The sequence below is a fragment of the Coloeus monedula genome, assembly GCF_965178545.1.
Source record: "Coloeus monedula genome assembly, chromosome: 2".
In the NCBI taxonomy this organism is placed as follows: domain Eukaryota; kingdom Metazoa; phylum Chordata; class Aves; order Passeriformes; family Corvidae; genus Coloeus; species Coloeus monedula.
In genome coordinates, this window is record NC_138782.1 from 69274898 (window position 1) to 69302141 (window position 27244).

At 39.0% G+C, this 27244-nt stretch overlaps 1 protein-coding gene across 1 annotated transcript in view; it reads left to right on the top strand.

Moving 5' to 3' along the window:
* MAN1A1 (mannosidase alpha class 1A member 1) overlaps positions 1 to 27244 on the top strand; it is a gene marked incomplete at its 5' end in the record, with an annotated part of 138017 nt that overhangs the window by 11290 nt on the left and 99483 nt on the right. Inside the window, one exon of the mRNA XM_082302616.1 lies at positions 25059 to 25155. Coding sequence (XP_082158742.1) covers positions 25059 to 25155 — 97 coding nt within the window. The remainder of the gene's footprint in view (positions 1 to 25058; positions 25156 to 27244) is intronic.

A 27244-nucleotide genomic window follows, 5' to 3' on the forward strand; every position in this document is an offset into this window, starting at 1 on the left:
GTTGTTGAGAAGGAGAGAGGTTCAGACTCGCCACTGGACCTCTGGAGGCCTGGTCTCTTGCTTAGAGCAGGGCTGACTTCAAAATAAAATTGAGTTGCTCAGTCTTGTGCACTCAAGTGTGGAAGATCTCGGCAGAGGGAGATTCTGCAGCCCCTCTGGACAAACGTATTCCAATGTCTGAAGATCCTTATTGTAGGGCTTTTGAATTATTATTGTGTTTAGATAGAATATCTCTTGCAGCAACTGACGACACTGCCTTTACTCCTTTCATTGTGCCCCACTGAGATGATCTTGGCTACCTTTTCTTCATGAGCACTCCTTAAGTCATTAAGAAGCCTCTTGTTTCTAGTCCCAACAAACCCAGCTTCATCTACCTCTTCTCATATGCCACTGTGTTCTCCATCATTAAAAAAAAAAAATTGTTGCAGGGGAGCCAAAAATCAGGAACAGGCCTTGCATTTGAGGTGTCAGGAACATCACATAGAAAGCGTTGATTGCTTCCCATCACTAGCACGCACTCATGCTAACACAGCCTTACAGTTCACCTTCATACAGCTCCCCTTCATCATTGCAAGGATGCCTTGCTTCTTTGTGTTCAACCAGTTGCTCACCAGGACCCCCAGAACATGTGTTCCAAAGCTGTTTTTTAGCATGTAAGTTCCTGTTATATACTTAGGCATAAGATTTTTGCATTTGGTTTTATTTGGTTTCAAGAGGTTTGGCAGCTCATGCGTCACTCAGGTGGGAGCCCTCCTGTCCAGCTTCTGGATTCCTGGAGTTTGGGTTACACGTGAAGTTGGTGAGGGTATGTTTGCTCTGTTGCTCAGTTTAACCCCAGAGATGCATCACTCACTTGTAGCTAGCTGCTAGTTAGACTCTGACCTCTTTACTGGTGTCTTGAGACTATCAAACCAGCCACTTTTTCATGAGTCTTTTCCGTGCCCTTTTGACTGCCATAGTGCTATGGCAGAGCTGTGTCAAAAAGACTGCTAAAGTCAGGGAAATGGTGTCTGCTGCTCTGCCCTCATCCACAGAGCCGGTGGCTTCATCAGAAGTAAGTGGGTTGATTTGGCACATTTTGCCTTTGGGGAATTTTCCTTGCCATTTGCAAAGTTGTTTTTGTCCTCCATGTTCTGGAAATAGAGTCAAGGAGGTTCTGCTCCATTTTCTTCCCAAGGTTTGGAATAAAGCTGTCCTGTAATTGTCCAGAATTTCCTTCTTGGTTTTTTTCCTCAGTTACTAGTGTCTGTTTGGTTTGGTCCTTAATTTGTTGTTAATGTAAAGGCACCTCCTGTCCTGTGGCAGCTTCCAGCTGAGTTTTGGCCTCCTCTCTCCCCTGGGGCCCAGGCAGTGTTTCTGTGTTGCTGTTGGACATCTCCCCACCTCCTCCTCCCTGCTCTTCCTTGAGGGCTTGTGCTCCACCTGATGCTCCTTATGCAGCCATCCTACTCTCCTGATGTGGCACATTGAAGATCAGTGAGGTCTCCTGGGCACCTTAGCCCTACAGGGGACTCTGCCATGGGATCCTGCAGATCAGGTCCCTGAAGAAACTGAGCTCATTCCCCTGAAGTTCAGGGTCTTATGTTGTCTTTTGCAGTTCTTTTGGGATTGTAATCTCTCCTGTGTAGCAGTTAAATAGACTTGGTGGTTTAGACATTTCTCATTCATGCATCAGTTGCTTTGAAGCAAGCTTTTATCACGGGAGGTGGGGTGGTGGAGGAAAATGCCAATGCAGCCTTTCCTGGCTGTTTTGCCACCTCTCTCAGTTTCCTTGGGGAAGCCCAGCAGGCAACTGTATGCTAGCTCAGCAGATTTTTTTTAATTTAAAAAAATGAGGAAATGTTTACTGGACAAACAAATTTGGTTAATACAGGGAATTTCCATTAGAATTTTTGAAATACAAGCTATTGATGGGAAAAAAAGCTCTTAGTTGCAGCTTTTGCCACTTTTGTGGCTGTAGATGAGTGACTAGCACACTGACACGGGCTGGGTGCTAACCACTGAAGAATTGTGTGCTGTTTTGAAGCATCTTTCCTCTGCATACCTCTGATCAAAATATCAGTCACCTGATGTTTATACATTGCAAATATGAAACTAAGGACAGGAAAGCTAATAGAGTGTCATTTCAAAGTTGTCAGATTTGGAGTGTGTATTGAAACTTGCATGGGTGCCATTAAAGTAGATTGAAAGCACAGTTCTGTCTGATTTCTTTAAGGGTCTAACTGCTAGCTTATAAACGTGTATTTTTCAATTAAATTTCCATCTGTTTTGTGTGACTTGTTACGAGGTTTACAGGAGGAACTGTAAATATTTTTACAGTGGGGTTGTACTATTGAACTATGCACTGATTCAGGAGAGTCCATCTCATCAGCATTTGATTTTCTGTCACTTTTGACATCACAAAGAGGCTTTACAGAAGTTTGGTTTTGAAAATGAAGTCTTTCTTTACACTTCCTCATGCTCTGTGTTCAGACCCACTGCTCACTTCAAAAAGGGCTGTTTTCCAGCATTATAGAAATATATGAGCATCCTTTCAGCTTGACATACCTATTCTGATTTTGTGATGTGAGAAGCAAAGCTCCTTCCATCTATAGCAGGGACTGTATAACCTTCCTTTTGACCACATTTATGGTCCTTTGTTATGGGAATAGTGACCACCCATAGTTTTTGTTTGGCCCTATAAGTGTGGAAAGGTAGCTGTTTAAAACCTATAATGAGTACTTTTGGTAGGAACTGAGTAAGTTTGAGGAAAGGGCTTTGAGGTTATAGAAAGGATTTAAGCTTCTTTTAACTTTCATTAGACCTTTTTTTCTTTAAGTTTTCTACTGTACCTGAGTATTGAGGTTTCATTCCATCGAGAAAGTAAGTTATTTTGGATGCTGTTCAGCAATCCAAAGCATGACCAGTGGCTGCACATGTCCACTTCTACATTTTTGATCCGTGACTTGAATCAAATATTCAACATTTTCCTACATAAGGCTGATCCTGTAGTCTAAGTCACACCGTTTGGATCTCTTGCACGTTAAAAGAAACTTTTAGATGAACGGTTGTCTGGTGGGCACTGAGAACATTTTTTTTGTCAGCTCTAGTCTTGATCATAAGAACCTAGGAGGACACAGATATCAATGGAGCTATTTTAAACACATAGTAGTGCACTGCAATGTATAATGTGTTCATTTCAGAGTACCTGTGCTAATTACCCATTACTGTGTTCTCTGATGGGGGGATTGTGTGTAGTCTTTTCTTACCTTTTGTTTGAGCATAGTATTTTTGTGATGCCAGTTTTATTCCTTATTTTTCATGAGGAGTCTTTCTCACCTCAGATTCGTGCCTCTGTTTGAAAAAGGTGTGTGTTTTCTGAGGAAGGAACAGGACCAGTGGCTGGTGCCAAAGACAAGTATCAAAACCAGCTTTAAGAGGCCCTTGTGTTCATGTGAACACGCAGCGTAAATAAATGCGGACGTGATCAGCTGCCTCAATGCCAAACACACTCAAATGTCTGTTTTACCAGCCCTACCTTGTGTCCACATAGAGAAACATTCCTTGAGAACTTTGTGGCTGATTTTATTGCAGTATTGCCAGTAATGATTCTCTTGTGCTTGGTAACTTCATGTTGCCCTTAGTCCTGTGTTATGTGGGGAACTTCTGCAGGCTGTGAATGTACTATTACCTGGAAGAGAATAACTGATTCATAATTTCTTTTGGATATTCCTGCTATGCTGTTAACACCTGGTTTCAAATCTGCTGTTTCTAGGAAGCATCCTGAGTGGCATTGTACATGCTATAATAAAAACGAGAGGGAATTTGTTATATGCTATATTTTCTTCTCCCCACCCCCTCATCCCCACTCAAATTTCAACTTCAGCCTTTTCCTTGGACTTGACTAAATTCCCCAAAGATGTTGTATATAAGGAGGAGAGAAACTTTTTTGTTGGGATAAGGAAAACTTTCTCATCTTTCGTTTGAAAATTACTAACTGGGAACATTGTGAATGTGACACATTTTACCAAAGAAACCAGCATTTAAGAGCGTTTGGATTGAAGGAAGATTTGTATGCATATGGATATATAAATCTCTATGTGTGTTAATGAAAAAAGACTAAAGAAAAACCTCACACCCTGATATGTGGAATTATTGCCAAGGAAGTAAACCCAAACTGTAGTTTTTACACAGCATGCTTTTCTATAGTGTGAGTATTTTACAGCTGTTCTTGCTTGTATGTGAGACTGAAACCTGGGAAAGGCCCTTATTTTGGCTAGTGAGCAGGGAGGAAGTGTTTGACATCTTAGATGATGAAAAGTAGTTCTTGAAACTTAGTGTATAGTTGGATATAAAAGTAGACTAGTTACTATTACATGAACACTGATTAAATGTTGTATTATTCATGTATTTTGTCTTTTGCCCTTTGTACTGCTGGGGATAAAGAACATTTTTTGGTCTTCAGAAGGGCTATTACTAACTTAATATAGACCTCTTCGGGCAAGAGCAGTATTGGCTTGCAAGTCACAGTGTGCTGAAAAATAAATTTTATTCACTACTTTACAGCTTACTGAGGTGAGGTATTGAACTCTCCCCCTGTCTACCTTGTAAGGTAACTGTGACATGGGATGGAACTGGCATTTCCTAATGCTTTCTTTAAGCATTCTAATGTCCTTTCATTAGTATTAAGAATGAAGACAGAGAATTGGAGAATTTGCAGTGAAAGTGTTTTCCTTTTCTTTATGTCTGTATCTGTAACTTTCAAACATGGCAAATAATGCTCTACGTGGACTGCTGTTCCTCAGAAAGAAAGCAGTAAACAATTTCTCTTTAAATCAATGAAAAAGGCACCAGACTGCAAATATTAAACAAGTTTTTCAGGGCATGTGTTTTGGAAGACTAATTTTTGAATTTGAGTTTATTTCATACTGTCAGGAAACTTCAAATACAGATATATTTCTGATGTGCTGCCTCTCTTGCAGACCCTTCATTTTACATTCTGCTTGACACTGCCTTGGGTTTAGTCTGCAGTCTGATTACAGCACTCGCTTGCACCAGGCATTATTGACTTTTGATGCTGACTTTAAAACTTCCTTGAAAAATGTGAAATACTTGCTCAATTTTTAAACCCAATAGTTTCTTGCTCTGGCATCTGGTTATTACCTATTATTAGCAAGTAGCAGTCATATATAAGCATCATATATAAGGTAGGCATGAAGTCAGCTAGAGAAATGGAAAGTCTGAGCTGCTGCATATTTTAGTTACAGCAGTGTGTTTGTGGGACCAGCTCTCTGGCTTTCAATCTTTGGCCAGAAGTCCTGATATGAGACCAGTTCCAGCAGCACCACGCACCAGAGCAAAGTCTTCTCTCCTGTGTTACACAGCCCAAAGGCTTTCTTGCCACATCTCACTGCTCTTGAATGGGACATGAAAAGCTCCAGGCTTCAGCACTCCAGCTGTGGGCCACGACTGGTGGGGTCTGCTTTGATTTCACTTGAGCAATGGTTAGTGACCTATTCCAGAGTCAGTAGCACATGAACACACTGCCTAGTAGCTCTTGTCAAAGCTACTACACTAGTACGTGTAAAAAGACTAAGCTCAAAGCTGATTTCTCCTCGAAGAAGGAGACAGCCTTAAAAGAATATAGGCTATTAATGGGTACAAGTAGAATACAAGGAAATGAGTTTCTTCTGTTCATCAGAGTAAGGCACTGGTAGAGTTGGCTTGTTTGTTTTTACGGCTGACAGATGGGATAATAAGATTTCCACTTCAATATTCACATCAGCACTTCATTGCCTTCCTTAGCTAGTGGAGGTAAATTTTTAACTCTCAGTTAAACATGTCAGCTAAAAGTTTGCAAATATGCTTAACTGAGTGTGTTGGGTTGACCCTGGCTGGAAGTCAGGTGCCCACAAAAGCTGCTCTATCTATTCCCTCCTCAGCTGAACAGGTGAGAGAGACTAGAACGAAAAGCTTGTGGGTAGGGATAAGGACAGGGAGAGATCACTCCCTAGTCATTGTCGTGGGCAAAACAGATGCAACATGGGGAGATCAAATCTGATCAGGGTAATGAAAAATAAACCTAAATCTTAGAATACCTTTCCTTCACCCTTCCTTTCTTCCTGGGATTAGCTTCACTCCTAATTTTCTCTGCCTCCTCACCCTCCAGCTGTGCAGGGGACAGTGAGTGGGGTCTGTGGCTGCTGTCTCTGCTTTCTGCTCAGGAGCAGACTACTCTTCCTCAGCCTGGGGTTCCTCCAGCAGGAGACAGTCTTTCCCAAACTTCTCCAACATGAGTCCTTCTCACAGGCTGAAGTTCTTCATGAACTGCTCTGGCATGGGTCCCTTCCACAGGGTGCAGTCCTTCAGGAACAGACTGCTCTAGTTTATATACAGAGAATGATGTTCCATGGTACGGAATATCCCTTTGCCCAGTTCAGTAAGCTTTCCTGGCCATGCTCCCTCACGGCTTCTTGTGCACCTGCTGTCAGAGCTTGGGAAACTTGAAAAGTCCTTGATTTGGATAAGCACCACTTAGCAATGTTGAAAACATTGGTGTGTTACCAACATTATTCTCATACTGAATCCAAAACTCAGCACTGTATCAGCTTCTGAGGAGAAAATTAACTCCATCCCAGCCAAAATCAGGACACCAAAACATACTGGTTTGTTATTCCATGTATTTGGCAGCCCTAAATCACTGGACACAGGGGATGATGAATTGTTACGATTAACAGGAAACAACTAGGATACATTGTGTCCTACTCTAAACAAGTGATGTCAGAACCTTCCAATATGTCCCAGTTTTAAGACAAACTTAAACAAACTAAAAACGTTGCTAATTACAGATCCAAGTCATGATGTTCAGATGAGATCTCTGTGTGTGGTCAGTCAGCCCTTTTGCAAGTGGAGAAAATATGATTCTGCATTTTGTTAAAGTGAGCAGACAAAAGAGACTTACAGATGTATTGGGAGGGGTTTTTTCCTGATAGTTTTCTTTCAAGTGGTCATTACAGGATGCAAACCTTGGAATGAAAAACCTATGTAGTTTTACTGTGTTAGTCCCAAACAGCATCAGAAGAGCATTGAAAGAACTGAAAAGTCTTTCTCAAATTATTTGGTGTCAGAGTAAAACATTTCACATTTTTGTTAAAATGTAGTATCAGACCAACAACTATTTCTTCCTCTTTCATTTTTGAACAGAGACATTGTGAAAGAATAAGTTGTAGGAATGAAACGTTGCAGTTTTGAGAAGATTGTAAGAAGCTGTCTAAATAGCTCATGTATTCAACTTCTGTGCTCAAAAAAGGAACTTCGTTTAGTTCTGGTGAAATATTATATCCCTAGAAGGACTGAAACCTCGGTTGTCCTAAACTGTCATCTCTGCAGCATGTTAATTTAACATGCTAAATGTTATATTTGAATCCTTGAGAGTTAAAAGTGCTGGATTTCTGTAATTTGATTCTGAAATCAGTAAATGTATGGAGGCTGAGATCATAGGCAGGTAACCTGCCCATCACTGTGAGACAAAAATTGCTGCTCATGAACATGGTGTGGAAATTGGATGCCATGATAACACATGGCAATTTTATATGAGGTTTTTACAGATGGATCTAATGAAGTATTTCAGAGATCACAATTGCTTCCCCATTTTAGAATGCAGGCACTAGGATTTAAAGCACAATAACTTCTAATACAAAAATAGTAGGTAATTTAGAAGGAAGTATATCCCACATTTCAGTGAAGTCTATTCTCCACTACAACGATCTTTACCAAAATGCATAATAAAAGCATACTTTGTTTCAAAATTTTAAGATTAAATAGAGTCAGTGTTTTTTAGGAAAGTGCTGTAATTGAGACAAAGATGCAATAGTAAGACATCGGTTTTTATGGTGTACTGAGTGCTGTTACTTACATCTGTTCTGAGAACTATTCCTGTTTGTCAAATATAAGGCACATCAAATGAAACTACTAGGTGATAAAATCAGAACAAACCTGTTCTTTGCACATTTTGTTGCAGAGCTGTAGAGATCTTTCTGCAGGATGTTATGAATATAAAAAATTCAAACAAGTTCAGAAAACAGTTGAGTAATTTCATGGAAGAAAACTCTACTGGGCATTATTAATCATTCAGGCATCACATCTGGCTCTGAAAGTCTCCCACTCTCAAGCTCTGAACACTCCTATTACTCATAGGAAGTGTTTGTTTGCTTGTACTATTCATAAGTATTTGTTAGAGGTAGGAAACTGTAGTAGATACGCCTTTTAGACTCTAATCTAGCAGTCATTTTTTGTGTTGAGTATCTTTGGAGAGCTGGCCTGCCTTGTACTGAGAGAAATCTATTTTTGAGACAGGAACAAGAACCAAAAAAAGGTCCTGAGGAAAGATATTTGTGTTGTTTCAGAATGGCACAAACAGAATTCATGACTTTAATGAACAGAGTTACATTAGTATGACCCAAATGCTCAGTTAATGAGCTATAAACATGGGGAAAGGTCTGCTTCATCCAGTATATTTTAAGATATCAGGAGGTCCTCTTTAGCTGTTCCCTCGCCTGCAGGAGGGAGAGCACCCAGGTTCCCCCTCACTGCATTGATAATGTGCCCTCAAACACCTGATTGCATTCCCTTCTCCTATTCTCTGCTTTCTCTGCTTTTGTCTCTCCTTGCATTCCCTTCTCCTATTCTCTGCTTTCCAAGTTCTTTCCATTTATCATGCTCGTCACTTCCCAATTAAACATCTCAGCCTGGTTTTGCTTTTCTCACTGGCCTCAATTCTGTTAAAAGCTTAACAGCCTGTTATCTCTAGCACCTGCCTGGCCTTTGTCCTGTTGCTGTCTTGTCAGTGGTGCCACAGGACAGGGTGAGCCATCTGCGTGTAGGCTGCTCCCCCGCTGTTATCTGCAGCATCTTGCACTTGGTGGTGGTGTTACCTCAGCAGAGGCACCTCCAGCCTGGCAGTGCCTTTCTCAGGCTGCCCTGGCACACAGAGAGTCTGGCAGTCTGTAATTCTTTGCACCTGCACCCCCAAAAAAGGTTGCAGAATAATACTGTTCACACATACCTCAATGTTTATGTAAGTGTAGAATGTATCTGGGGGTTTCCTAAAGTCTTTCTATAGGGATAACCACAGCTGTTTGCATTGGAGTTCAGGGGACTTGGTAGCTGGAAACGGATAAACTTGGAAAAGGGGTTGAGCCCAGAGCTGGATAGAGACCATTCCTGGTGGAAAAATTTGAGATTTAGGGAAGAAATGTGAGACTAAAGAACAATATATTTATTTTCAAAAAATGCTTCACCCAAAAGTAGAATCTTCAAAATTTACAAAAGTTGCTCGTGGGCAGGCAGTAAGCCAGAAATGAAAACTGACAGGACCTGTCAAGTAGGCTGCTGGGGAAGCTCAGTCCCTGCCTGCTGTGCTCCTCAGCCATCAACCTGCCTGGAAGGGGCTTGTCAAATTCATCTTTCTATCCACAGCAAGTGAAGTTGATGTGTTTTTTGCTTGTATATGTTTGTTTGGTTGGTTGTTTTTCATGGGTTGAGGGAGACCTGTTTTTAAACATGGACAGTTGGATTTTCAACAGTGAACTTCATCCTTGGCTCCACTCTACCAGACACTTTGTAGCTTGGTGACTTGACATAGGTATTTTTTTTAATTATTATGATGATTTAGATGCTTTGTTTTCACTTTTGCCATATAATTGTGCTTATCTTTGAAATATGTCTTAGAAACAGCTGCAGCAAACTCCCTGGATTATTTTCATAGGATGATTTGGGTTGGAAGGAACCTTAAAGATCAACTAGTTCCAAGCCCCTAAAGTTTCAGCTTTAGGCTGAACTGTCCAAAACAGTTTGAGGGAGAGCAAGGACTTTGTCTCTTCTGTACTGTAGTTTACATTAAGTACTCCGACTGATCTTAAGGAATCTTGAAATACAGGTGAGGAATCAACAGAGGTTCTGGGAGACTTGTGTGGTTTTACATACCTGCCTGCAAAAAGCAAGAGAACTAAAAGAAAGGAGTAGCTGGAAAGCAAGTCACATCCACAGTTTGTTTTTTTTTTTTCTCTTAGTAGCCAGCTTTCCTGTTTCTGCAGAGGAAGGGGCAGAAACTACAGGTAGTTGTTGAATGCATTGTATGATGGAGAAGCATCACACTTCCTATATATTTTTATGATAGCTTATCTGTTTCTGTGAGGCACCATATATGCTGAGAAGCTGTAAGTTTAGATGGCAGTGAAATGCTAAAATTTTTGCCCATTGTGGAGATGAGGTTGTTTAGCCTGGAGAAAAGGAGGCTCAGGGGGGACCTTATGGATCTCTACAACTACGTGAAATGAGGTTGTAGCGAGGTGAGGTTATTCTTCCCCAGGTAACAAGCAATAGGACAAGGGGGAATGGCCTCAAGTTGTGCCAGTGGAGGTTTAGATTGGATATTAGGAAAAACTTTGTCACAAAAAGGGTTGTCAAGCATTGAAACAGGCTGCCCAGGGAAGCCCCATTCCTGGAGGTATTTAAAAGATACGTGGTTGTGATGCTTAGGGACATATTTTATTGGTGGCCTTAGTAGATCTGGGTTAATGGTTGGAGTTGGTGGCCTTAGAGGTCTTTCTCCAACCTTAAGGATTCTATGATTCTATAATAAGTCTCTACGGAGTGTGTGGGGTGGATGGTATCTCCTAATAACACTACAGTGCTTGAAAGTCATCCTGCCATTATCTGTGTTATAGATAGTGCCAACTAAAATTATGCTCCATTTGTGCTGTGAAAACTGCGTTTGACGCACTTTTTGTTAACAGCTTAGGAAATACAGTATGAAGTTTGGGCCTCTCTGACCATCTGCTCTCTCAAATCCTTCAGTATCCTGTTAGGTTGTCACTGTTTGTATCTTCTGGCAATGATTCTTGAGTGTTTGCCTTTTCAGTAACAAACCTAATGTTTGTGTGTTGCATTTTTTCCTTTTGTCTTTTACAAAGTCTTTCAGGAGCAGTCCTTACTTTTTGCATGTCTTTATTTTTGTCTTGTTGCTCAGTTTTCAGCCTTTCCATTGAGGAAAATATCTTCATGCCTCTTAATTGAATACTTTCTTTTTTTTCTGTATCCCCTACTGCCAGGTGGTGTTTGGAACAGACCACTAGTATCCCTCATGGCTGTTTTTATCTCATAATGGTTTTATGGTTTTGCATTAATTTTTCTTGTACAACTGAGCATCTGATTTCTTTTGACTGTCATGAAGACATGATCACAGGCATTCTCCATAAGCCTGTGAGAGTTCTCAAATTCACATGGAGCTGATGAAAAATTAACAATACTATGATTTGCTATATCATTTATATCTGCTTATTGCTGAGGAAGATTTGGATATGTAAGAAAAATACTGTATGAAGCACTAATATGCTATGAATAGCGCTGGAAGAGATACTACCAAAGGGTTAAATTAATTTTAGTTATAATAAAAGCAGATTTGTGTAGATTTTTAAGTTTGTTCTTAACCAGTATCCTTCCACAAAAGGATTCATGGCATAGTTGTACCTTACAGTATAAAGGCATCATTTCCAAGGTGTTACCATTATTCCAGGCTGACTGAAGGAAATATAGATACCAGTAGGTACATTTCACCTGTTGGGTATGGGGAAAGTGTCTTAATACTTATTTGCAGATGTGTTCACGTGAACTGGAGCGTTAATTTACCAATCCAGCCACTGTTTTGTATCATGTATATACTGCAGTAGTGGAATTAAGCAAAAGGCTTAAGGTCTGAGTGTCTTGTATTTGGGGAACTTGACCAGCACTGGTTGTGCCAGGATCCACAGGCCATGTAATCAAATAAATGTTTCAAGAGGAAAAAAAATGCCATGCAACGAATGGTAATGTTTAGGCAGCTTACAATATCCATTCCGAATACTGTGATAAAACTGCTGAAGGATAATGGCTGGTACACATTTCCTGTTTTGGTGGCTATTTCATTGTTTGCAAAGCTAGATGTGATGATTAATTTACAGCAAGAAATTTTCACCTTAGAAAATTTGCTACTATGCAGCCCGTGTTTCCTGGAGATAGTTTGAGGGCTGCAGAAATAAGTATTTCTTAAAATAATATTTTTTTTCTGAAATCAAATGCAGCCCTAGAAAAGCTGTTTGATCAATCCTGACCAAAATAAGTAGATGTAAATATGAAATGAGCAGAAACCATGAATTTGTAGATGACAGTGGATCTTCTCCACGTTTTGCCAAGGTTTGACTATCTTAACTGTTCTTCTTGAATCTTTCTATACTAATCCCATAAGTAGATAGCTCTTACTTCCTATCAGAAATGAGCTGGTAGTGTTTTGCATAGCTGACGTATTTTATTCAATATAGAAAATACCTTGAAATATTTCTGAAGGCTGGGAAAAGGCTTTAACAATTCATGATTTTCATCTGGAATATTTTAAACAGCCACAATCTTGGGCTGAAATTTGAGTTGTGCCTTTGTTGATCGGGAAAAGCAAGTCAATTTACTTGCCCTGTAAAGTGTATGTAAATATGTGCAGCCTATACTGAATTTGTTGGGATTGCAGGATAACTTGGTGTGGAGGTGTGAGAAGGTCCTTCATCCAAGGTCAGACAGGGCTGCTTAGGTCTGTGCCTCCACAGTGCTGGAACACAGCAGGACAGAGCTGGAACAGCCACCCTGGGCAGCCCACACCTCTCCCTTCCTGGCTCCTTGTCCTTGTCCACCATCTGAACCCCGCTAAATTTCATTAAGTTCTTGCTGACCTGTTCTCCTACCTGTTTTGACCTCTGCCAACAGCAGCCCTGGCTCCCAGATTGGATTTCCTTCCCCCACTCCAAACTGGTCACTTGGTAAGGTTGCATTGCATCACATTCTGCAAGTATCACCTGCTTTTGACCCACCTGTGACTGGTTTTCAGCTTCTGGGAAACAGTCCCATCCTTTTGCCCTAATTCCAGGATATTAGGCTGGAGAGACTTCACTGACCATAGTGGTAATGATGCAGACTTAGCCCTTGATCCATGCAGCAGCTGCATATCTGATTAATCTATGTAAATACTCTTCAGTGAACAGGCTCTCTGACTTCTGAAAGTGCAGTTTCATCGTGGCCACGATAATGAGCTGTAGCAGTGAAGTACTTCAGCTTCTCTAACTGGATGCTGGAGAGAGGAGAGGGGAGTGGAAAGGAAGAGCTGGCCTTTTTTCAAAGCTGATGGCCTGAGGATGGGTGAAGTATTTATTGGCAGTACCCAGCATTTCTGAAAACTCAAAGTGCCCTGCACTTCATGAAGTCAGGGACCACATCAAGCTCTAGTAAGTTTCTCATTAACTGAGAAACTCTAGTGGTTTTTATAGCTTGTTTGTGTTTTTACTTACTGTTACTAGCCATTTAACTTAAGTTGGTAATGGCCAGAAATCTACTAATAGTAATGCATGGCTCACTGTTTCATTTTTCTTCTTAAGAAAAATACGACAATTAAAAAAACATTAAGAAATACTTGCTTCAATCAAATACAATTAAATAAAAGAAAATACAATTAAAGAAACATTGCTCTTAAAAAATACATCTGAAATTTTGCCTTTCAATGCCAGTCTGGCATTCCTCTCACAACTAAAATTTCTTACCATCAAGGATACTGTCTTGTCACTTCCTATTCCCTCATAGGGAAGCAGGATTGGGGGATGAATGTAGACTCATTTTGCAAGGGGGGGAAACTTCAGGAAGATTGCTGTTGCTTTTTTTAGTTGTTGTTCCTGTCTTAAAAGACATGCTGGATAGACCTGGGTATACTGACAATTTCCATTTAACAAGGTGGCCAAAAGTTTGTTACTGACTTTAGTGGCAGAATAAAACTTAGAAGCATGTTAAGGGGAGATTGAGGTTCAAAATGTGTGAAGATACCTTACTTCATTTTTGTGTATGTTAATCATGCTCTGAAACAGCAACTTGAACCACCTTGATGTTAATCACTTCATGTGTCTGTGTTCTATTGCATAGCACTACTTATTATTGTATTGATTATATTTTTATTTGCATTGCCCCTGCTGAGATTGGGAACTTCACTAGCAGCGTGGCTATGGAGTGCCAGGTACCTAACAACAAGTAGGACATGCAGTCCATGCCATGAATAATTTAAATTCTAATTAGAAGCAAACCTTACCAAATAATTTCTTAAAGAACAGTAGGAAAAAGAGAACAAAAGCATAATTGTATCATGCAGGTGCAGGAGCTGAACTGTTCACACTGTTCAGCTTTGGGAGTTCTTGGAAACTGTAGCAAGTCATAAGTAGATGAAGAAAAAAAAATGACACTGAGTGGGATGAGTCTGTGTATACCACTATTCTTCATAAGAGTAGTATTTCCACAAATTGCTTTCTTTTTTCCTTACCTTTTATGACATTAATCAAATTGCGCATGAACTTCAGAGGCTGCTACTAATTCTGCATTTTTTTACACAACTCTTCGATGCTTTTCTGTTTTAAGTGAAAATGTTTGAGCTTTCTTTCTGGTTATTGTCAGTAATGAACAATGACCTGACTTCTTCCACATTACCTTGTGACGTGATATGTTTCTCTTTTAATGGGTGTTTCATTAACAAAAAGCATCTGTGTGATCTGGTTCTTTAAAAAAATAGCTAACAGTGACTCCCTTAGACAAAAACCTGGAACATTAGAGCATCACTGATTTATCCACCATAGAGATTTAAGAAAAAAATAGATATCCATCTGCGAAAAAATAGGTTCTGTGTATCTGTTAAAGAGCCCATCTGACTTTTTAGGTTAAGTGTTTGAAGAAGACAGCCTTGGAGAAATGCAGTGGTTTTGAGTGACAGTCTGTAGGCTTAATTTTTTTTCTGAAATGCAGATCTTGGTAACAGTTGCTAAGTTGTAAGGTAGAGGCTGTATGTCTTGTTCTTTAGACTGCTCTTTTGTTTGGAACTGGATGACTTGGACAGTTCACGATTTCTGTCTCATGTGTGCATGTGTTCAGACATAAATGGCAAGTGGAATAAGTTGAAAAAGAATATTTTCAGTTATTAATTTAAATTGTGCTTAATTTCATAATACTACACCTCAGTACTATATTTTCTTTTCTTTTTCCACTAACTTGTGTAGTTAGTGGGAATGTGTAGTTGGTTCACCCACTAGTAGCTGAGAGCTGGAGGATGAAGCAGTTCAACAATATCTTAATTAATGCTTTCAAGGCAGATACTTTCAGGAAAAACTATTTAAATGCCTACAGAACATACTCAAATTCTAGCTTACTTGGGATATGAAATAAAAAATAATAATAAAAATAAGATCATTCAAACACCTCAGTTTGATAAGGAAATAGCATTTTCTTGCATATCTATTTCGTTTTCTATACTTCTGGTGGAAGACAGCTGGACTAAAGTGAATGAATCTAAAACTGAGCTAAAACTGATCTACTCTGGATGGTTCAAGGTAGGAAGAATGCTGTTATGTTAGATTTGGGTGACTATATAGGCAAACTTTTTGAACCACACTTTCTTCTGTTTCCCTGAAATAGATGATTTCATTTGGCTAAAATTAGACAGACTTTTGGTTACAGAAAGTGCAAGGACAGTGCTCTTTGTGGGAAGGTTTGTACATTGTTCTTGCCTTCTTAGTTTTTGATTAGTCAAGGGAAGGGTCTCAGGATGTTTCTGTGCTGCTTTTCTTGTATCTTTCCTGGTGAGATGGCCAGGTAAGAAGCAGACTTATTGGCTTGTACTAAATGATATTAATATATGAAGTATGCAGGTGAACTTCCTTCATGTTTCTCTGCCTTATCACCCTGTGACTTCTACTAAAATGAACCATTCAATAGTTAAAGCACTATAGCCCAGCTTCGTAATTTTAGCAGTATGTTACTGCTAACAAAGAGAGGTATGCCTGGCAAATGAGTAGAACGTGGCTTGTTATCTTGGAGTAATTTCATATGTCATACCATAATTTTCAAAAGAACTAATTTATCTTTTTTTTTTGATGCAGACATAGCAAAGCATAAGGGCTGCTGTTCTTATTAGTTATTTCTTACATGAAATAGTTTCTTTTTTCTTGTGTACTTGTGCATTAAATAAAATATGCAGTAATAAAATAAGTGTAGAAAATACCTTACCTGCAAATTTCCTGTTCTCTTTAGTTACCTTTTAATTAGAATTCTTGTTACAGAATTAATAGGATAATTGATTCCTTTTAAAATGAGTAACAGCATGAAGCACTGTGCAATGTCTGTCCCTGGTTAATAAATGATGCCCAGAATGGCATATGATGAATATTAGTTAGATAGTTTAATACGGTCCTAAGGAGGCTTACAAGCTACTGTGAGGAATAGAAAATACAAGAATAGAAGCTTATCTGTAACTTAACACATGAGGGAATAATACTTAGCATTTCTGTCAGGCTTTCAATTTGAGGAGTTTGAAGTGCTTTGCAATACAAATGACAAATTAATCCTCAGAATAGGCCTTAATATTTTTATTTTTTCTCTTACTTCCTTTTTTTTTTCTGTGCAAATGCTAGATTTTTTATTTTAATTTGTCTTTATGGGCAAGAAATTAATTATTTGTAAGATACTGAAATGCTGAGGAGTGGTAGGATTTTGCTTGCATATCCCTTTAATGCAGATCATTAAATACAGAACCATATAAAGGATTTAATGATATGATATGCATGTTTAATATTAATGGAAAAATCCTGTAAATCAGTTTGGCTACCTTAGTTCTATTCTAATGGCAAGAGTTACAGGTATTTCCCCCCCTTTGTGTCTGGCAGTGGCCTACACTGTGGGCAGCACTGCTGGATGAACCTGTGAGTTGTTAACAATTCTTCCTTCCTATCACAATGCACAAGGAAGCTGTGAGCACCTTAATGTTCTCCAGACCCTTGTCTTCTGCTTAGTGGAAAACAGTGACTGGGAATCCTTTTTACTGGCCCATTAACTAATACTAAAGTCTCCTTTCTGGCTTTACTTGGCTAGGTGGAAGTCCCATCAGGAAGCACTCACAGGAACACCTCCGGCCTGCCAGGGCTTTGGAGCATGGTTGTCATCCACCTGCTAAATTAGAAATGGTGACACTTTGGCAGTGTCTGTTAAACAAACATTGACACTGTGTAGTTTGCTTTTAACTCAGGATGATGCCATTAGGAAATGAGGTTATAAACACCAAAAATCTGTCAAGCTCCTGATTTGCAATAATCTTCCTGCTGACAGATAAGAAGTGATTATTTATATGAAGGTTCATGGTGACAGGATTTATTTTACGTGTCTTGAAGGAGAAAAACAGATTTCTGCTGCCAATAGAGAAAAGGAGTCTGTCATTTGTATCTTCTTCTGTCAGATTCGAGAGAAAAAAAATAAACAGTGTCAACTGAGATGAACCTTTATACATTTGAGATTTTTTTTTTCAGCTTTGTTTCTGGAGTAAGAAATAGTAACCGAAAATAAAGAGCTTAAAATTCAGACAACTATAATGGCTAATGTTTAGTTTGAAAATAAACTCGAGACACAATTCTACCTCCAGAAGACGTGATCTGAATATAAACCAGTTTTAACTAGTTTTCTTGTGAATCTTGGTGTTCAGTTAAAAAGTTAACTTTTAGTTTTTTGTTTTATGAAAAGTTGCTTATAATGAATGCTGTCAGCAGTCCAGCATAACAGTAGACAGAGTAACTGAAAGAGCCAAAAGGAGATGTGTATCACTCTTAGTCATAGCTGCATGTCTGCTTAGATAGGGTTATGAACTAATCAGTGAAGGAGTAACTGCAGTAGAACACCTTATATCTTTACCTAGAATTTCCGCTATAGAGCAAGTCTGAACATACTGTGAATACCGATAAAAATTACTTAAAAAAAAAGAAAAGTCAAGGTAGTTATTAGTGATCATAACATTTCCAGATGGAAAAGACATTGGAATGTGTTAGGATTGCGTGCAGAACTGCAAAAAAAAAAAGACTGAAATAAGAGGTTTAAGGTGCTACTAAAGCAGTAATGTGAATATTGACAAAGATAACAAAGATCATGCTCAGAAACAAGGAAATTGACAAATGATTTCTCAATGTAGTTGTGCTTACTAATCCTAGAAAAAGTGTTATGTATGGAGATACAGAGGAAATTCACATATAACTATATAACTTCATGTTTTCAAGATGCTTATTATTCAAGGGAAGCTCAATAAACTCAGTTAATAACTTGTATTTCTTTAAAGTGCAATGTTATGCTAAATACCATTGTGAAGATGATGAAACACAAATGTAATGCTTTTGATAACTAAAGAAACAAAGGCTGTGTATTTCCAAAAATTACTCACTGTGGTAATCAGTAGATTCAGTAAGAGCATATTAAACAAAGCTTTCATACATACAGCATAGCTTTATGAAAGTGATAGTGAATCAGCTGAAGGGGGATCATACAGCTTTTCACAGAGAAAGCCTAATTGGTGGCAATAATTTCAAAGGTAATATTACATTTGCTAATAATAAATTTGTAGAATGATTTTTTTTTAGCTGTGCTGCAATTTGCTTGGTACTCAGGGGCTGTGAAAACAGTTGAGAAAAGGTCTTTCACTGGGCTTTGGGCAAAATGACTATTAGAGAGTCCCTTCCAACCTCAACCCTACTGTGATTCTGATTCACCAAGTCTTAGTTAGCTTGTTGGTTAGTAATAGGAACAGAAAGTAACAATATAAACTTGAGTTTTTGCTATGTTTGATGTAATATTTCATCAGAACAAAGAAACCTGCTGGGGGTTTGCGTTGGGGTCACAAACTTCCTGCACTGAAGATGCCATGAGACACCATGGTGGGTTCACCAGGGCCAGCAGCCAAGCATCCACACAGCTGCTGGCCCAGGTGGGCTGCAGGAGGGAACAGCAAGAATGAAAGCCAGAGAACGCGTGGAACAAGATAAAACCCATTTATTAGGTGAAAGAAGGAGGGGGCAGGGACAAATGATGCAAAGGCAATCACTCATATCCTCCCACAATCAGACTGATGCTGAGCAGTAGCTACCTTGGAGAACTGGTCTTCCTTCCTGTACCCCAGTTTTTGTTGCTGAACATGATGTTAATGTGGTAGGAAATATAACCCTTTGACCAATTGGAGTCAGCTTTCCCAGCTGTGTCCCCTCTCAACCTTATAGGCACCTCCTCCATTCTACCTCTCAGGGGGAGTGGAAAAGGGGCAGGACCTGAAAGAAGAGAAAGCCTTGCTGTTTTACAAGCACTGTTCAGCAACAGCCAGAGTGTTGCTTCGTTATCAGCGTTATTTCAGGCACCAATTCAAAACACCATATGTGCTGCAGTGATGGATGCTAACTCCATCCCAACCAGACCTAGAACACTCATCAGCCATCCAAGTTGATTTGTACATGAGGAAAGTTCAAGTGGAATGTCTGTTGAGGTTTCTTACTAATCTTACTAATTCTAGGGACTTCCTTCATCTCCCTTGCTGATACCGTGGAAAAATGCTGTTTTAGTTACAGCATCAAGGAGAGAAGGTACAGGGAGACTAGACTGAGTGAACATGCAGTTCTAGTAAGGAGTTTAAAAGGTGAGAATAATTTAAATATGTAGAAAGGTCAATGTAAACTGAGATAGAGAAGATTATTTAAGGTAGGGGTGGGAGTTAATGGAGACTAGATAAACTGTTGCATTTTCTTCAGAGGTTTGTTGGGGGAAGGTTTGATTTGAGAGGGAGCTGTTGGGGTTTTTTTGTCTCTTCATTTCTTGAACTTTCAGTATCTTAGTTTTCTGCCTTCCTCCTCTGTTTTGGCAAGATTTAAATGGTTAAAAAGGTCAAGATAGTACTGTTTCATGCAATTAATCCTTTTTTTCCTTGAATATGCCCGTTCTTTTCCTGACATCCTCTTCGGCATCTCCCCCACTTATATGTAACTGCTAAAAATAAACCTTATTAAGTTATTATTTTCACTCCACCTGGTACTGCAGTAGTTTCCATCTAAATACGACTATTACTGTGCTGATTCAGCATCGCTGTTTTCTGTCAGTGTGCTCCTGTTTGAATAGAGCGTATTTTGTAAATTACAAGTGACTTAAATATCCTCTCTAGGTGTTATGTTAGAGTGGTTTGAAAGATGGCAGTAACTAAAATACCAACAACTGGGAGTGCATTATCATAATCTTTTAGTTGGCCAATATTATGGCTGTAGGAAAGGTTGTTGTTTCTGCTTTCACAGAACAAATTGCTGGGGTTTGTATTTTACTTTTTTTTTTACTTATTTGAGTGGGTTGAGAAGGGTTTTAAAATTGTATTTAAAAATGCTTCTTTTAAAGAAATGCACAGGTCCTTTTGTGCATAATGTCAGACATTCACTTTTTTCTTCTAAGTGGCTTTGCTGGTAGCAATTACAGTAGCACACTTCATTATTCTCCAAGACAGGTGGGAGGTAATGCTTTGGCATTTTATGACTTCATACGTAAAAATCTGTGCCCCGTTTTTTTCTGAAGATGGAAAAGCAGCAAGCTTACTAATGAAACAATCCTAGCTGGTCAAACCTTCAGCTGTTCCTCTGACTGTGAGGGACCTGAGGTGGGACTCCATCACAAACAGACTTTGCTAACATAGGCATGGGCTTCACCAGGAGCTGTCAGGCTCTTCTAGAGTTTGATGTTCAGTGAACTGTATCCAGTTCTGGGCTTCCTGGTTCAAGAAAGACAAGGAGTTACTGGAGAGTGCCTAGCAAAGGGCTATGAAGATGATGAGGGGACTGGAGCATCTCTCACTTTTGAGGAAAGGCTGAAGGAGCTGGGCCTGTTTAACCTGAAGAAGAGACAACTGAGATGGGATTTTATCAAGGCATACAAATATCTTAAGGGCAGGACAGGACTAGATTCTTCAGTGGTCCCCAGCAGCAAGATAAGTGGCACGGGGCACAAACTGAAACACAAGAAGTTCCGTTTGAATGTGAGGAAAAACATCTCTACTGCAAGATGTTCTCCTCCTCTAGATATATTCAAAACTGCCTGGACGGAAGTCCTGTGCAACCTGCTGTGGGTGAACCTGCTTTAGCACAGGGACTGGAAGTGGTTGATCTCCAGATCATCTCTCCTTTCCAATCCCAACCATTCTGTGATTTTTTTTAACATATAGTAAAACTAGAAGGACTGAGGGATGCTTCTATGCAAGTGTAATGCTGCCTTCTGGAAAGGTAATAAGGAATTATTTGAAATATAATTTTACTAGTTATACTGTAGAGACTCTCCCTCATTGGGAATTTCTCTTTTTAACAGCATCGGTAATGTTGTGTTGATATACCGGATGTTCTCAGTGACTGTGATCTTTAGAAATTTCAAGTGATCAACAGCACTTGTACAAGTAGTCAGAGACATGATCATAAGACCCTGTGTGAATTACCAAGAAAAAAATCAGGAGATAATGATTTGGTGATATCCCATGCAAACAGAAGGGTGAAGACTGCAAAGATAGATGGATTTCTCAAAAAAAACTGTTAAAATTCATTCTGAAAGTACCAGTGCTAGGAGTTTTGCCTAAGCAAAGAACTACCTGTGGGCTGGGTCTATTAAAATTGTTCCTTAATATTTTAGAACCTTTTCATTCTTACATAGAAAATTAAGCTATTAACAAATAGGAAGTTAATGTAGTGGGAAACTTAGTATAGTTTTGTAATTTCCACAGCGGGGGAAGGAATGTAGAGTATTTCTGATGTATTGAATGCTAGAAATTGAGACCTCTTGACAGGTTAGATGCCCAAACTCGATTGTGTAGCACGGCAGTATTGATTAACAGAGGGTTCTTTGGCTGCTGTATCTGCGGGCTCTTTGCCCAGTAACACAGTAACATTAAGTGCTAGTAACTTTTTTCTAAACAGCCATTCACGTTTGTGTCTAATTGGAATGACTCATTTCTTGTGAAACACTAGAGGGCTCACTGACTGCTTTTGGAGCTGCCTTTTGCTTTCAATGTATGTTCATAAATTCCCAAATGTGTAAAGCAAGAATGTTCTAAAGGTACACTTTCTTAGGAATAAATTTACTCACTAGCCTCAGTGGTTTTGACTAAATCTAGGCTTTCTGGAAGAGGCCTAAAGAACGCTTTGATTAGCCAAAAGAGATGAATCTGCTCAGGTCTCCTGCTCAGTAAATTCTGGTAGGGTTTTTACTACTGGAATATTTCCTAAAGTTTAGGGGGAGGGATGCTTTTTGGTTTATTGTTTGTTTGTGGTTTTGTTTGTTCAGGGGGTTTGTTGGGTTTTTTTTTTTTGTTTCAGTTTGTATTTTTTTCTGTCTTCTTGGCTTGTTGGATCCACACATTGTAATTTCCTAGGAAGCAATTAGGCAAATGTACCTGAGTAGTTAGCAGAATGGGAGGAAATTTTGCAAAAAAACCCCAACAACCCATTTGCTGTTCATTAGCACACAATAATAAATATTATTAGAAGATAGAGTCTACTGTCTGGGTTATCTTCCTGTCTTACTAGCTACGGGTTGATGAGCAATAGGGTAATCAGAGTGGGTTCTGCTACCAAATCACACATATAGTTATGATACAATATGATTGAAGTGTCAGTCCATGGGGAAAAACTAAAGGCAAGGGATTGCATATAAAACATCTTGTGGCATCACACACTTTGTGACTGGTGTGGCCAGACTGAACTGGTCTGGAGTTGTTCCTGCCTTTCCCTCTTGGTAACTCTGATACTCATGGCAATCTGACTTGGGGAATCAGACAAGACAAAAAGGATCCTGAAAAAAAGAATCTCACTTGCAAAAGTTTCTGTTTCATGAATTGACTTGGTTTAGGAATACATGACCACTGCATTTCTTATGCAAGAGAAGGAGCACAGTTGTGCTAGGAGAAAAAGGATGGAGAAATGAGAGGACAATGTTGCTACTGATTTGAGCAATTTTAATGTTGTTGTAATATGGCATCTTTAGACCCTTTGATTCAGACCACTTAATTACAAGTTTAATGTATATAAAAAAAAAGCCCTTTTGTGTGGCGTTCCCTGATTACGATTAAGCAAATGAAAAGATTCTGATGTGATTACATGAGAAAATAAGCTTTGAGAAAGCATAGGATTTAGCCTCCTGAAATCTCTGGGAATTCATACGTCAATATCTAAAACTGAACTTGCAGGTCTGGGCTATGATGACAGGGCAGAATAAGTCCTCCTTGTACAATAGACAAAATTACCAGAAAATTTCAATTGGTAAATTAGTAAATATGCTGTGGACAAACGATTGGTTTCATGTAGTCTTGATCCTTGTAGCCATGGATTGGGAATGCCCCATAATCATAAAGCCTGCCAGTTGGCTGCCTATTACCAGTTCTGCTTTGGGACAAAAAGCCCTATCCTGGGAGAGCTCCTAAGCCATTCTGCAATGAAGTCAAGCAATGGGCACAACTCCTGTCATCCAACATATCATTGCCATCTGTGGCCTGAGACCATTTCCACAGGGCCTCTGACTTGCTGCCTTTCAGCTGAGATCTGACAGCAGGCTAATCTTTTGGTTGAAAATGCTTATATATTAACAGCAGATGCCAATTTTTGTATTTGTAAAGCTGTACCTGTAGTGTAGATAAACATCCATGAATTTTCCTGCAGGATAAACATGGATTTTTTTCTCCCATTAATAGCGGAGAAATGTTTATTCTCACAAGTATAGCAGTATTCTAGAAAATTTGTTGTCATTTATTATAGTATGGCTTAATGCAGATTTTTAATTGACATAATTTATTTGTGGTTTGAGCAAAGGAAAGAGGAAGGGAGAAAGTGCAGGATTACTATTATCAGCATGTCCCAAGGCTGCTGCTTTTAAATTTAGAATTATAACTGTTATTTAACAGAATTATCCTTGACACACATGGCCTCAAGAAGAGGTCTGAAAGCAAGGGCAGAGCAGTGTTGTCATCTGACAGCCTGAAGCAGTATCTTTGAAAAGGTCTGAAATTGTCACTTTTTGTCTAGAAGATGACCTTTGGCATTCCCAGCACTACTCTGCCTTGTGGAAGAGGGGAAGAGGGACAGCAAGGAGGAAATGTCTTTCTTTCTGTTACATAAAGTCATGCTGTTTGTGGTGGCCTTTAAAAAAGACTCTTCTTGAGCACGTGTTAAAAGTGGTGGATGGTAAAGGGAGGTGTTGGACCTGCTGGAGTGCCAGTGGTTCATCACCTGGCCTGCAGAGCTGTGTGCTTTCTTCTCACGTCGTTTTTGGGGAGGGGCATGTGGGCTCCTGGCCATGCACCTGGACCACCTTGAAAAAGGACAGTTCAGACCAATTGTGTCTGGTGATGGTGGTGGAGAGTGTGAGCTGTTCTTGAGTCAACCCACTCCCCTGGCTTCTGGTGTGGATGCCCCCTGCTCTTAGCACAGCGCTGCTGTGCTGGGCTCTGTAAGGCTGTTTTCCAAAGCAGTATTTATCTGTGCTGCACCTCTTCTTGTGCAAAACATGATTTGGTAGTGATATGTTTAGTTGTAAAGGTTTTCGTCTCTTTGTGCAAAATGGCATGTGAAAGTAGCTACCGGTGGAATTATAGTCACAAAAGATTGTATCATAAAACACTCAAAACATTTTCTAGGTGTTCTGCCTGCCCACTTTGCCATCCTTCTACTGTTACTACCTGTGCTGAGTTTGAACCAGTTAATTTTATGCAAGCAAGTCTCTGCCAGAATCTGAAAACAACTGTGAGCTTTATTTTCACCTTAAAGAATCCTGCTTTAGGGGAAAAACCTTCTTTAAAACTGTTACTTCTCTCAGTTTCAGAGGTATATGCTTAAGGGAAATAAAATCTTAATTGAATTGATATATGACACAATGAATTCCCTTCCTAAAAATTAATCATTTTTGAGTGTGTCTTAGCCATAAATTTGCAGATAAGAGTAGAAGTGGAGAGAAACAGTAACTATTACAGCAACCATCCCACTGCCACCTGAAAACAGTGCCACTGTTATTCTTTATTGAATATTTCATAGTTTCAATGCATGCAACAGGATTTTGGTTAACAATTGAATTAATATGTTTAATATTGAGAATATTCTCAAGTTGGTATTTTCTGTGGCTTCTTCCTAAATCAACATTATAATCCTGCTTTCGTTTCCCTACAGATGATGAAGCATGCCTGGGATAATTATAAGCGTTACGCATGGGGATTAAATGAACTGAAACCCATATCTAAGCAAGGACATTCAAGCAATTTATTTGGTGAGTAGAGTGTATTTTTGTGCTTAGTGACGTTAGCATAAAACAGTAAATCAGCTGAAAAGCTTATAGGTGATAAACATGTTTCCTTTCTGCTCCCTGTCATGCAGCGTGATGTTTCTTGCTTCTGTTATGTATAAAAAGTAACAGTAAGTGAAGGTGCTTTCTGTGACTTTTATAGATTAGTGTCTGAATGAGAATAAATGGAGCATGGCATTGCTGCATGATAAAAATATAGTTTTGTTGCATTAAATACTCTCCTGTCTTAAACTTTTACTATAGAAATCATTGATGCCACATTAAATAAGCAGGGAACTAAGGGGGAGGGGGGAGAGAAAAGGAGAAATCCTATCCAAGGAACAAACACTACTCTCTACAGTCATGAAGGTAGCTGAAGCTGTTTATTTCCATTTCTTATAAAAATGTGTTGATCTGTATCAGACTCCCTTATCAGGCTTTCTCTTTCATTAATATAACTGTTCACACCTCTAAATGTTGTACAGAAGATGCTAAATATAGCCTAAGTTGTTATGACTGCAGAACAAACATGGGATTGAAAGGCTCTAGTAGGAGAGGCACACTGTAGAAATGCAGTGTAATGAGGCAAGACTTTCTCAGTGTCCAAGTGGGGCTTACGGCTGGATAAATAGCAGCTGAAGAGAAACAGCATTCTGAGGAAGCCTAAGAAAACAGTCCTATGAACTGCCATTATCTTCAGTTTTGCAGAAAAATGAAGAATTAAGCTGTTTGACATCATTTTTTTCTATTCAAATAGCTTGTTTTCCAAACAGAAAGCTGAAAAATTGACTAATTTCTATAGCTGAGACAAAATCAATACATTATTTTGATTTTAACAGGAACTTTGTTGGATGCTTGCAAAAGATAGTTTGAAGTGGAAACATTTCCTAAAACAGCCTAAATAGAGCACTTATCAAATCCCCAACTATATTTGGAGGTTGCTTAGAGACAGCAGTTGTGATTACAAAAATAATTTGGAAAATACAACATCTACATTGATCTTGCTGCACTGCTTGTCTACCCCGAGGTAACATCAAAAGTGTTAATAAGTAATTATTATCTAATTAGTTATTGGACTCTGAGTTCTTGAAACCAGAGTAGTTTGAGTTAACTTCAAGCTTAAGTCATGTTTCTATTTCATTCTCTTCTCTAAAAATGTCTTCAGGAGAATGATAGTTGTGCAATTTAGTATATTTGAGGAACTGTTTAATGGAATTCTGTTTTCTTGCAATACAACAAAATGGCATATAATTTCTTGAAAATTAAAATACTTAATGTAGCTTCATTTGAAATCAGAAGTGGTATAAAAATTACTAAGGTTTGAGTTTTTAATAATATTGCATGGATTTGTAGAAAAAGCTGTAGAAGTATTGACTTGTGAAATTCTTAAGCAGGAGTTCTGTGGATGTTGCATAAGTTTAAATCACTTCAGGCACAATTCTGTGTGAAACAGGACAAGTGTTGAATTGAAAAATAAAACTGCATTTAAAGGAGTAAGAGCCAGAGTCAGTCTAAATGCAGATCAGTTACTCCTCGTGGTCATCTAGTATAAGATCTTATTGCTGAGATGTTTTCCTTAGAATTGTCTTCAATCTTATTGATCTTGGTGCAAATCAAAATAAGCATTAGGTCTCTTTCTGCTGAACTGCTTTCCAGAATACCAAAGAGCAGCATATCTGCAAGCAGGTCTGTCTCATAAGTTACCCTTGCCCGAATCCATAATTTCCTTTTGTTCTTTACAAACAAAACCTTGTTTCTGTAAGTGTCCTCAGATGATTAGATCTGATCTGTACCTTCATGTTTGAATTCAACAAATGTCTCCTTTTTCATAAGACAATAAAAGGGAAAAGGGTGATCTGTTTGTGTCTTGGGTTTCTTTTCTTCATGAAAAGACAGACAAGTTTCCTTATCTTCCTTGTTTCTTGTTTAAAAAAAGAAAAAAAGGTTGTGAATGGTTGACTACTTTAAGGTAATTCTGAATTGTATTAGTGGAGAATAGGTTACCTTCAGCTCTGTGTCCTGTGAATTTCCTTCCAACCTTCAGAAATCAAGTAAGATCTTCAGTTCACTGTCA